The 13,641-nt window shown below is 39.7% G+C and overlaps 1 protein-coding gene across 2 annotated transcripts in view; it reads right to left on the bottom strand.

The window, feature by feature from the left end:
• LOC141958853 (potassium voltage-gated channel subfamily KQT member 1-like) overlaps positions 1-13,641 on the bottom strand; it is a 513,504-nt gene that overhangs the window by 483,129 nt on the left and 16,734 nt on the right. For both annotated transcript variants that reach the window (XM_074901810.1, XM_074901811.1), the window contains one exon: positions 5,609-5,699. In XM_074901810.1, the coding sequence (XP_074757911.1) occupies positions 5,609-5,699 (91 nt within the window). The remainder of the gene's footprint in view (positions 1-5,608; positions 5,700-13,641) is intronic.

Here is a 13,641-nt window from a genome sequence, read left to right on the forward strand (position 1 = left end):
ACTAAAAAGAAATCATACTATGCCTGTTCTCTTAATTTCTCAGAATACACATTTTGAAAGAATTTTATGTTGAAGAATAACAAGCAACAGGTAAGGATGATGGAACAAAAGGACGGTTGTCAGGTTTTGCCTTCTTCAAGATGAACGCTCTTCAAGAGCCAGGCCCCTGTCAGAAAAGTTCATGTGGGTGCATCCCTGCAGCTCAGGCAGGAATCACAAATTCATTCTGCACTCAGTCACGCAGTATTTAAGGAGCACTTATGAAAACCATTGGGAAGGTAAGCAGATAAACACAAGTAATTAGGAGTCGATTCCATCAAAGACAAAGTGAACAGTGTTGACTCAAGATTAAGTATTGACTGTAGGAAATCCCATAATCACTGTTCTTGACTCGTGTTTGGAAGACGCTATTAAAAAGGCAAGTGAACCCTGAAAAATATCTCCATGAGTGCCAAAAGTATCTAGAGGGTAATTAAGTAGGGGAGAAAAAATAAAAAAGACAGATATTTTAACAAGCTTTTTCTTCCCCATTTTTACCAGATGTATTAATCTATTTTTTAAAAGGAACTTTAAACCAGTTCCAAAATTCTGATGCTCACGTGACTGTTGAGAACAGGCTTTACCATGTAGTCCACAAAAAGGCAAGAAAGCCTCTTTCCCTCTCCTACTATCAAGTTGTTACTCTTCAAACATACCACCCTGGCTACCCACGTTTTGGTATTCAGGCATGGTATGATAATTTGTGAGGCTGTATCTCAAGTACATAAACACCACGTGGGCAGGATTATTTCAGAAACTTGTTTTTAGTATAAAATAGAATAAACTCTCTCTTTTCAGCAGTCCCAGTTACAGAACTGCCCATAGTCACCCCTCACACTGACATCAGACAGGGCCTTTTTTAGAATCACAGAATCATCTAGGTTGGAAAAGTCCAACCATCAACCTCACATTGACCGTTCCCAACTCCCCCAGATCCCTCAGCGCTGGCTCAGCCCGACTCTTCAACCCCTCCAGGGATCCCGGGGACTCCCCCCTGCCCTGGGCAGCCCATTCCAACGCCCAACAGCCCCTTCTGCACAGAAATCCTTCCTCAGAGCCAGCCTGACCCTGCCCTGGGCAGCTTGAGGCCATTCCCTCGGGGCCTGGCGCTGGCTCCTTGGCTCCAGAGACTCATCCCCCCTCTCTGCCCCCTCCTGGCAGGGAGTTGCAGAGGGCCAGGAGGTCTCCCCTCAGCCTTCTCTTCTCCAGACTGAACCCCCCCAGTTCCTTCAGCAGTTCCTCATCAGACCTGTGCTTGAGAAGCATGATAGAATTCTTCCAGAAGGCCACTAAAGGTGAGATCATGGTGGAAGTCCGTCACAGACCACATGATCAGGACAAGAAGGCAGACAAAGTCTCCTATAAACAACTCAGGAAAGTTTCTAGATCATGCCCTGTTTTTTATAGAGGACTTTAATTCAGGTAGCACTTATCTGAAAAGCAACACAGTGAGATGCAAGTTATCTGAGACATTTCTGGAGTGTTTCAGGAGTAATCTTTAGATGCAGGTATTGAGTGGGCAACTGGGAATGAAGCACAGCTGGGTCTGCTGTTCAGATATAGAAGGAAAAATTAGTTGGGGACAGAATAATAGATGACAATGCCTTGGATGTAGCATCCAAGATATAATTCAAGATCCTGAAGGGAGTACAGATGCTACAAGTTTAGAAGGCAGATGGTAATGCAGTATTGCCTTGAGTGTTGCAAATGCTTTATTCACAACTGTGGCCTGTTCCATTTTGCTTGTTTCCCCAGACATTGTACAAGAACTTTCTCCTGCAGCAGATCCTAAATGCTGATGGATAGACAAGTGAAAAAGCTCCCAACAGTACAGATCGAGGACCAAGGAAATCAGGAGAAACTAGAGATTCCTTATCATACCACACTACATGTAGCAATCTTAATTAAAAAAAAAAAAAAAAACACAAACAAAAACAATTGCAAGTGTATTTAGGCTTTGTGGATTGTGAAATAACATGTACATTGTTTTCTACCCAGAAATCTTGTGATCTATTTTAAGTACTATTTCAAACTGTAAGTTTCTCTCAGTAAGTATAAAAAAATCAGGAGTAATTATATTCTTCGCTGTCTGTTCTGTTGGTGCTTGTCAGCATGATTCACTGTGCCAATGCCACTGTCACTTTCCTCCTTTGCTGGCTTGCTAAATGGTTGGAGGGAAAAAAACCCAACCAGGAATTAACAAAGATCATATAATGTTTGTATATTAAAAAAATAAATAAGATTATCTCAAACAGAGCTGACAAAAAACCCCTCCCAAGAGTGGCAGTGAATACACAAAATATTTAGTAGTACGAGAACAAAAACCTCCTTCAAATGACAGCATTTACAAGTTCAGTACAACTACTGAAGACTACTACTACTACCACGGAAGTAAACTGATTTTACCACAGTGATGGTGAGATTTACACGTTCTCTTTTCTTCATAAATGCAAAGAACAGAAGTTTCCTTTAAGCCGAAGAAAGGACAACAAATAAAGCAATTGACAGCATTTGGGGAGGCATCAGCTTGTATCAGAACCTGTGGCTATGTAAATCTCTTCAATAGTCTCAAAGATGACAGATTGGCCTTAACATTCAAATGCAGGGCCAGAGAATCGTATTTTTTTCCTCCAGAAGTCACTCGGATTTTCAGAGACTTGAACACATATGCTTGGGGGATGGGAGGGGCAGAGTAAAGCTTTGGGGCTTTTTTTTTATGTTAAGTTCCAGCAGCTGCTTCTTCAACCCCATTTTTCCATTCAAACTACAAGCACTGCTTTGGAGGGCCTTCTTGGTACGATATTCTTTCCTTGGTAATATTCACATAGCTTCTCTGAATGATGATACATTTCACACTTTACAAGAAATTATCTTACAGCACCCTGAAGTATTAAGAACATTAAAAAAATCAAGTCTTTAAGACACAAGACCTCAGTGGCTTAGGGGACATCTGCCGTTACATCTGTTGCTAATGTGCCATATCTACCCCAGTGACGCATATTATCCAAACTTGTATTTGGCTTATCATTTTACCCTCTCTAAGAAAATACAAAAAGTGTCTACAAGTATCAAAAGCTATCCTTCTTGTCAGGACTTAACAACTTACAACATTACAATTTTGAAGTTGATCCTCCCAAACTATTAATCTACTTCAATATAACGAAAAGCAGTTTTTCCACAAGTGGGAGAATACTACAAGCATCACATACTAGTATTTATTTACTACTGACACACTGACAGGGCTGTATAAAGAATTAGAGTTTCCTTCAATCAGGAGAGAAACAGATTTCATTTTGAACTTGATCCCATAGATGCTTTGCTCCAGTTTTGTTTCTTACCATATTGGCAGTCTCCACTATTATCAAACACTTTCAAGAGAGCAGAGTGGCATGGAAGGCAGAATACATAGGCATGTGTTCTCATATTTTGGTGAGAGAAACTCTCTCTGCTTACCTGAACAGTCAGCTATGGTATGAAGTAGATGAGAGTAATGACCGACTACAGTATAAAGAGAGCAATGCTCTCCAGTCTTCTGTGGGTGTTTACCCACTCTCCTGGGTAAAATGGGAGATGCAGTTTGAAATTCCTTCAGGTAGTGGTGAGGAGAAATGCTCCAAGCAGGAGCCTAACCCTTTAGCTATCAGAAACAAGAAACCTCACAACTCTATGAAAAAAGAACTAATTTAATTAGCTCTAAAAGCAATCTTTCATGTGTTGTAATTAAAATGAATTTATTTCAGAGCAAACTCTATGACTCACAGTTTTAAGATAAATACTTTCTAGGCGAGTGAATCTACAGTAGCCAACAGAACAGCTAAGCTCTGAGCTGGCTGTTTCTAGGAAGGAAGCTCAGGAAACAGCAGGGAGGAAAATTAACTCAAGAGAGGTATCCTCCAGGGTAAGGTTGTAACACAAGGTGGCCAAGAAATTGTTCCAGCACTGCCACTGACTATGCATGATTCATTTGTTAGATGATAACATCACTTAAAAGTAGCCAGCAATGCTACGTGGGCACTACGTGAACCACACATCTGTCTTTAGCTAGTTATTTTTTGTTGAACAGCATGTGTCTGCACGTGCACACACCATCTACACAAAACCAACCAGCTAAGCATTGAATCCTTACCAGTATTACTGTTTTGGGTGGTGGTTATACTGACATATATCCACATCTTTCAGTGAGTATGAGACGACGTATGATTGGCAGAATACTGCACTTTGACACTGAATATGGCTTAAAGGCCAAGAAACATTTGTTACAAGATTAACATTAATCAAAATCCCCAAATAACTCAGGGATCCTAATGATAGCTTAGTCAATTGTCACAGAAGCTGCACATACTAATGTAGTCTAAGCCAGAGGAAGAGAAGTAACTGATTTTTATTTTCAAACCAGATGGAAAATAAAAATCCATCACATTAGAAGTCACCACCTAGCAAAAAGAAATTACAGTAAAAATACTGAGATTATCACACATCGAGATCAGAGGATTTGAGTGGTTAAAGTACAGACGTTATAAAAAACTGTTTAAAAGTTATTTACTCCATTTTTATTAAGGACGTTTCATCTCCATTCTTAACTTTCTACAGGTGAAGAAGGGCAGGGGGTAACAGAGGAGAAACACTTTCTAGAGCCCTCATGCAAATCATCTGTATTTTACTTCCCACCTACTTCAAATTAGCACTTAAAAATACTGCATGTATGTTGCAACAGTTTATAGATGGTTCCTGGATGTGATTTTATAGATGGTTCCTGGATGTGTTTTCACATTCTTAAGTGACTTACTAGCTCATGGATGGTAACAATCTGTAAATTAGTTGCTCAGTCCAGTGATAAAAATATTGTTCCCTGGCTACTGTGGAAACAATAAGCAACCTCCGCATACCTCTAAAGTGAGCAGATTTTTCTATCACAACACCTGTTGTTTAAATTACTACTTAAGATCCTAATAGCAAGAAAAAGATATTAGATAAGCATGTCTTTATGCTTTTGCAAAATATCAAGTACAAAACTTAAAAGTATGCTCAGGAACCTGACACCCAGTGGATTGCCAACAGTAAACAAGCACCAACTTCAAAGCAAAACCACCGACGCACAGAAGTGCGATTGAAGCTCTTCCTTCCTGCTCTATACACTAGTAAACTAGTCTGACAGAAATCACTTGCCCTCAAGATTCAGACACTTCTGAAGAGCCAATTTTTTACTGTAAGACTTAGAAGAGATATATTTTAAAAATATATTCCTGCCTATAGAATAATAACCTGTGTTCCACACTGCATAACACTGATGACCAGTTGTCCACTATAAGAGCTACAGGGTAGACTTTCATACCTTAAGAAAAGCAAGTACATAAAAACTGTTCATCTATGAAGGACTCTCATAGTGTACAGATCTAGAAAATAATCATCCCCATAAAACTATGACCTTCCATTAATGAAAGCAGGTACTACTTTAAATGTCTTAGTAGTATGCACAGCATGAGGATTAAAAGTTCTCTCTCTTGTTCACTTAAAGCAATTTAGATTTAGTCAAACTGATTAGATTATTTCCCCAAAAAAGTTCACTTACCATCCAGAAAAGGGTTCCAGTGGCAAATTCAGAATAATGGTCTATAGTAGATAGTACACTGAATATTAAACAAATCAACACCAAGAGAAATCTGCAAAAAGAAAACTGTGTTTAGTGACTCATCAAATTGAAATGTAAAAATCTAGATCTAGTTTTGGCTCCCTTATTTATGTAACATTTCATCACAAATTGAAATCAGTTAATTCTTCCTACTCAAATGAATGTTTCATCATTTTGCATTCAATAACTTTTAGGAAACATGGAAGAAAAATGACACGAAGGCTGAACACAAATCAGTTGGTAAAACATTATCAAGCATAATTTCCCAGTGAAGCTTGTCATAGTGGATGTTTCATGTTTCACTGATTGCTATATAACTTATGTGGTGTCATGGACAGGTATCGTAATAGAGAATGCATTAATTCCAGTGGAATTAGACATATGACTGGAGTGAGGAACAGTAAATACAATGAAAAAAGTTCCATCAAATGCATTCCATAAATATAAAACATAAATACAGAAGAAATAGCTACTACCACAGTATTTCTAGTATCAGATCAAGAAAAAAATTCAGAAGTCTCAAAATATATATTCCTACCCCCCAAAACAGTTTAAAAAAGACAAATTGAAAAGTCATGAGAATTGGAAAACAAATTGCACAGCTGAATCCTAGTTGATTAAATGCTTAAATGTTGGCAAAATACCCATTACTTTGATGTGTACAATGTCTCGGCCATTTTTCCACCACTGGTAACAAGTTAAACATTTTAATAACTGGTGAAAATAAATGATTAAGAACTCTGATGGACAGACCAGAAAGACAGACTTCTGATATATTTGCACTACAGTTTTCACCATCTCTTAAGGTCATGCAGAAAACAAGAGAAAAGTAAGAAAACTGAAATTTCTTCTACTAACAGCCAGAAATATTCCCTCTTGTGTACTGGCTCTCCCAGCTGTCATTTCCTCTGATTCCATGCCAAGAGGCTGTATCTAAACTCCCAAACCAGTGATTAAAACTTAATAGTCCTGCATGTGATGAGGCATTTTTCCAACGAGAAACCCTTCTGACGGAGATAAACATTACTGACAAGGCTTGTTCAAGAACTTCAAAGCAAATGACGGACGAGCCCTGGTGGGTGTAGGATTAAAATTGTGAGATTTCAGCAAAGAGAAATGAACACACTAACTATACTTGGTGTGATTTTGGTAGATTTTATATGAAAAATATAGGAGGAATCGCTTATCAGGAACATTTCCTGTTGCTGCGAACTGCACCAAGAGACCCCCCCATCCAGACCCGGCCAACCAGGATGGCCACCCCATGTAATGGGCTTGGCATGATGCTGCATGGTTTGGGAAACACTATGAAAATGGGAACTCCCAACTGTGTGGGGCCGGGTCTTTGCTTTCCACGCAGGGGGGGCTGGTCAGGGGACAGTCCTCAGGCATCTTCCAACTTGTTCCTGTCCCCCCAGTGTCCTGGTGTCCCCCACCCATGCAGAGTCCTCCCAGCCCATACGTGTTAGTGTTTGTTCAGCTGCCTTGTAAAGTAGTGGGCCCCTAGCCTGCCTTTTACTTGTGTTAATTAACTTTCTATTCACGTTTAAACTTAATTATTCATTAGCTCTCAATAAAGGATGTGTTATACAATATGTGATATCCATTTTTATGGATACAATTATCTTTATATTTTATGTATAGGCTCTATATACACATATAAACAGCATAGCTACGTATTAATGAAATATATTTATGCATATTTGTACTCTATATACATATATATAAAAATATATGTTTGCATACACACACACAAACACAGTATAAACAGCAGCCGTTTTGCAAGGGGCAGGAGAGTTGGTGTAAGTTAACCACTTGACCAGAACGGTGGGAATTCCATGACAAGTGGGTTGGACAATGGCCAGGGGTGGGGCTTCCCGGGGAGGTGGGGGCATGGCCCATGTCACTGCTCAGCCATGCCCCTGTCCTGCCCCTGTGAGGAGAGGTTGTAGGAAATGGACTTAGTTAGCTTGGAGAAGAGAGGTCTTAGTTTTCCTTCGCTGCTGTGGGCCAGGCTACCTCGTAATCTGCAAGGTGATCCAGATATCATGTATTCCAGAAGAGTCAGAGCACAGCATCAGCCAGTATCCGTACAGTGAGAATTACCATGTAGGAGAAAGGCAAGAGCCTACCACTTCTGAACATGCAACAGCCCCAGATCCCAGCACCCCATACAGTCTTCCTAATTACTAGTGTAATTAATCACAGTACTTCATGACTACGCCATAATGTCCTTCAAAATCTATTACAAACGAAACCAAATCACAATGATGCAATGCAAACCTTGCAAAGAACTTGCAGTGTTGATGGTATAGGAAGGATAAACTTTGATTTTGCCCATCCTAGAATATTACTTAGGGTTTTTCAAAAGGCAAGAAAGTATGTTTTTCTCCTCCAGCAAAGCTGAATAATACTCGGGTAGATCCAGTTCTCTTGATTATGGGATTCAGTTTAATTACCACTGGATCAACTCCTCTGTGAACATTTTTTGCTCCAATAATTAGGAGAGAGAAAAACAGATTTAATCCCAAAGATCCTGATAAGATAGTGACTCATGTTGAGGATCTTTTCCTCATTCATTCTACAAACTATCACAACAAACACTAGTGACTAAAACTATGTCAGCAGAAATAAGTGATGAATTAGATCTTCCCATCCAAGCTGCAAAGACAAGAACAATAAGACTGGAACAGGTACAGCAGATACGAGAAATGAAGCATGCTCTTAGGGCAAAATTCACTACTTAGAAATCAGTATAATCCTATTGATTCATTATTTACATGCACTATCCATTAACACTAAATTTTTAGTAGCCTAAATAAAATGGTGTCAGTTTTGAATTCCAAATGGGATTCACCTTTTACTAATAAAAAGCTAAAAGTTACCATAGTCATTAAGGTAATCAATATTTTATGCTTTCTAAGAAAGTAATTGGCTGTCAGGGAGAAGTGAGAGTGAGGCTGCTCCATTAAAGTCAGACACCGAGGGTGACAACATCCCATGGCCATCCTCTAACTCATCAGTATGCAGATTTACAATACCTAAGGAGGGCTGAGGTGGTGAAAGTCAACATTTAAGCATTTAATCAACCAGCCCCATCAGCCCTTCAGTGATTTGTCACACAAGGTGAGGTGGGGAGGCAGGTCCAGCATCTATTCAAGAAGCCCAGGCAAGAACAGGAAGGGACATGACTGTAACATGGGTCCAAGGTCTGTCCAAGAGACGGACTGGTGCAAGACTGGAGACAAAGCTACCTACAACAGAGATTCAGGTTTAGCACTTGCAAATAACTGCCTGTGTATGGAAACACCCACAATACATGTTTGTCTCGGAGGGTAGACTAAGCCAATATTTGTTATGCAGCACATTCAAAACATAACTAGAACCAGGGAAAACTGGAAAATGCTAATATCAGGAGACACACAGGGCCCTTCAGCTTTCCTCTTCCTCTTGTAGGAATGCTTCAGATTTTTAGACTGCCTCCGGATCCCCAGGAACTCTGACCAGAGGATAATGAACACTGAAAACAATTTGCATTTACATAACTGGTATGCTTGGTCCAGTCATTCACACATTGCAAGTCAAATGCATGTAAGTGCTAACACAGGCAAAGAGAGACAGTTGTTGCTCAGCTGCCACACAGACAACAGCTGACTTTGTTCAAGCCTAAAACTGGATTTGAAGATATATAAAAGAAATCTTTAATATCTGAACTCAAAGAGAAAGCATGATGCAAGAAAAACTGAAGCAAATAAACTTCTTACCAGAAAGGTTAAGTTTTTTAAAAAAAAAAAAAAAAAAGATAAAATCCCCATCTTTTATATGTGGTTGTTCCTTGAAACCATCATAGACTCAAATTCAGCACATGACCCTTTTTAAGGAAACTGGATAATCAAGTATCACATGAAGTAAATCTGTGCACTTTTGCAGACAAAAGAATATGAATGAATCTTTAGTTGAACAATATCAAACACCTAAATTAGCACATTCATAGTTAATAATTCAACGTTTCCCAAGGCATTTGAGCATGGCCAGCAGGTTGAGGGAAGTGAACTCAGCACTAGTGAGGCTGCGTGGACAGTTTGGGCTCCCCAGTGCCTCCAGGCAGCAACACCCAATGCTGCTACTCCTTTCACTTCAACATACACAAGTTGCCGAGCATCTTATTCAGCAGTTTTACTTCCATCCCCAAATGTTTCTCTCTCTTTGAAAATGGTGGTATGTTATAGGGGGCACAGAGACCTGTCCAAGTCATAATAAAACTGATAGACTGCTTTGGCGAGCCCCTACACTTGGCCAAAGGTAAGCCAGCCAGCAGAGGGGGTGAAAGTCCTACTTTCTTCCTAAGATACTCCAAAAATAAAAAGAAAATCAGAGCAAAGCATTGAGTAGAGACACTGAAGACAAGCCAGGCTATGTAAATGAAAAGAGCAAGTTGATAAAGAATTTACAGCATACGTGCATTGCCAGCGTCCAACACTAGAAGAGTCTGGGCATGGGAATATGCAGATCTTTAGCCTTTCCTTAACACGCTGCTTTTCATGTAAAGAAAATGCAGCTATAGAAGTAAGGTAACCTGAGTTGTAAGATTCTCCTTTTCTTATTGCATTGAATACAAGAGGAGTATCTTAGTACACGGAAGCCCTCACAGGCAGTGAGTACCCCACTCAGCTGGATGCTGTGCTCCATCAGGCCGCTTCTTTATCCAGACAGCTTTTACTTCCAGTCAGCAACATCAGTGAGGGGTAAACGGAGAGATACACAAAGAGGGGAACAGATTTTTCCATACATCGGGACAGTGTCAAAAGAACACAGAACTTGGACCTCTTGAAGCTCAGACCATACTCCGGTCCATCAATAGTCACAGGAACAGAGGAACTTTGCTGGTCCCTGAAATAACCACATCAAACAACTCAAGCATAACTTTACCAAACACTTCTTGAAACCAGTCAGTCTGTTGGTTCTCAACATTTTTATGACACTGATGGTCCACTCCTACCATTTTTACAGATCCTATTTCTAGGCAAAATGCATGTATACAGGTACGGAAAGCTTCCTCTGAGTGCAGCCCCTTAATTTCTTTCAATCCCTGCCATTTTAATTATCTCCCTTCAAAATCTCTTTGTCTTCTTTTACTGCCCTCACTAGTAATAAATAAAAAGTCAGAGGTTAACTGACATTTTAAATATTGTCTATCAAGATACTGAGGATGACACTGCACTTTAGACCTTTTCTTCTTTTCCATTCTAAGTTAAGCAAAGAGAAGAACTGGATATTCTAACATACCCTGCAGATATTATCACTACATCTTTAACCACATCTCCTATTAGGCCTCAGAAAAAGTAACCAAATCTGTAAACCTAAAAAAAAAAAAAAAAAAAGTTTAAACCTAATTTTAAAAAAGGTGATGCAAATTGCCAATATGTATGTGCATAACGACGTATAGGGGAGGACAAATGGTGTCATTTATTTCCTAAGGGCTCCAGAACTGTCCAAAGGCTGTCAATACAGCCTGAAAGTTTTGTAACTTCCAGCTAATTGTTGTTTCCCTCCTGTATTTACGTGCTGAAACTCTATCTCTTTTTCCATTTCTAAAACACACACTAGGGACCCTTTAAAGGACCCTTTAAAATCACTTAATGTATGGCACTGTATATTCTGGGCAGTGAGTGTCACTCCTTCCTAGTGATCAACAAAGGCATCATTTTGCTAGCACGGGACAGATTGGACATTCTACAGATAAAGTATCATGTCCTCATATAAAATACATTTATTTGAAATGTAGAATCACTGATGTTCACTTTTGGTCATAAAAAAATCAAGACTTGCTTTTTGCAAGATGGGAAGGGCACCTGGATACATTCCAGTTTCAATACTCTCCTTTCTCAAATCCAGATCATAATGTAAAACCCTCCTGGTAATGTCAAGCAGAAAGTGCTTCTTTTTGTACACCGTGCTATTAACAATTTCAAGCACTGAAATGCCCACATCTAGTGACCAGGTTTGTCAGTTCTGTCAACTGCATGACAACAGAATGATACCTAAAAGGATATGAAACCTAAAGGTATTGGTGAAGACATGCTTGAGACTGGCATTGAGAGCAAGGCAGGCAAGGATGGTCTCAGCTTTAAGCAGTACTAGACTACCATGCTGTGTTATTCCAAGACAGCTCAAAATAGGGATGGATGGGCTTGAGACTCTTGACCATGATTCCACAAATGAGAAATTATTGCAGCCTGTTTATTGGAACCTGGAAGATAACAAGCCTGGCATGGAAATATTAGGTAATGTCAGAAATCCTGATATTAGGCCTGAATGCCAGAAAGCACAAGGAGACTTTAGCAACTAAGATCATGATGGGGAAATGAGTAGTTTCTTTGTCCAAGTGATAAAAAGCCATGCTCACCTGTGGCAAAAGCAACTGAAAGTGTAAGCATGAGGGCAGTTCACATGAGGTGAGTACAGATTAAGTTGCAGTGAGGACAAAGTCAAAGATAGCCTCAGACTAATGAGTGAGTAAGGGCACCAAGTTCCTCACAATTACCCATAGCAAGAAGAGCAACAACAGCAACAAAAAAACCAAACAGAAAGCAAGCTCAGTTCAAAGGCAGTTCACCTAGTCAAGCAGTAAGGCATGAACTGTCTGTAATGTTGTTCCAACAATCTCGAATCACAGCACAGCCCTGGCACAGAAACAAAAGGTTTAGAAAAGAAGACTGTACAGTAATTTGTATGGAATTAGACACATGCTGCAGGTATCGGTCTTATTTATGAGTTTTTAGAGATAAAACAGTGAAAGTTAAAAATATTTATAATTAAATTTAAATAGCTGTACTGTTCATATAATAGTGAGTCTAGGAATCAGTACACTAAGAAAGATGTAAAACATTTTCAGGTTTTTATCTTGAATATCAAGATAATATAAAGGTAAGAATCCCAAAATGTTGAAAGTGTTACGAGTTGTAAACAATCTGGATGATGAACACAAACACACTCAAATATATCAAAATATAATTAAGCTTCTTACTAGCAAAGGCATCTTGACAAGCAGATGGCATTTATTGCTTTCTGTATCCAAAGGTCAATTTTTCATGCTCATGAGAGCTCATACTTAAATTTAATCCTTTGTATTTTTACATGCCATAAAAAAAGTGAGAATTACCTGCTGACTTCCTGATGTGTTAAAAAAATTTTTAAAAATTTAAATGACTTTTGCCTGTACGTTGCAATGACTATTTCAGAAACTGTAAAAGATGCTGATTCCATGACAACAGAATTTGCTCCTGACTTCAGCTCTGCTCCACAACCTCTTGCTTGAAAACATGACCTTAAAAATAACACACTACATGTTGCCCTTGTCCATCTGAATCTACAGAGACCCTGAAACAATGGAAAGGATGTGTCAGGGCTCTGAGGGCACCAACAGGCTCTAACTGCCCTGAGATCCATGATCCGTGAAGTTCAGCCCAGTACGCTGGGTCGTTCCACTAATGCCTCATCACCCACTGTCCACTAGCAATCCACTTCTGGTCATGGTACAAGGGCAGCTAGAATATCACAGGAGGCAGATTTTAATTACTACTTTGTTGAAAGCTTCAGTACCTCATCAACTGACAGGGCTATGGACCAGATTAACATTCCTTGGAACTGGTGGACAAGATGCAGGAAGCTAAAAGAAGAGTTTTTTACAAGTCCCCCTCCAAAACCAGATATCTGCAAAGCGCAGGGACCCAACTTGACAAGAAGAGGGTTGCTCTTAGAGCTCTGAGGGCATCAACAGGCTCTATTTGCTCTGGTCAGCCTTCTGGTACGGTCCGTGCCCTGGCAACATGTGTGATTACTTCCCAAATTTACCATAGACGTGTAGGGCATGTCTACAGGAACGTTACTGGAGCTGAAACAGGAACACCTGAGCTAGCTTTGAAGTGGCTAGCCTGGGACCTGCAGATGGCAGAGGATCTCAGCACAGGTTA

The sequence above is a fragment of the Athene noctua genome, chromosome 3 (genome assembly GCF_965140245.1).
Source record: "Athene noctua chromosome 3, bAthNoc1.hap1.1, whole genome shotgun sequence".
NCBI classification, from domain to species: Eukaryota; Metazoa; Chordata; class Aves; order Strigiformes; family Strigidae; genus Athene; species Athene noctua.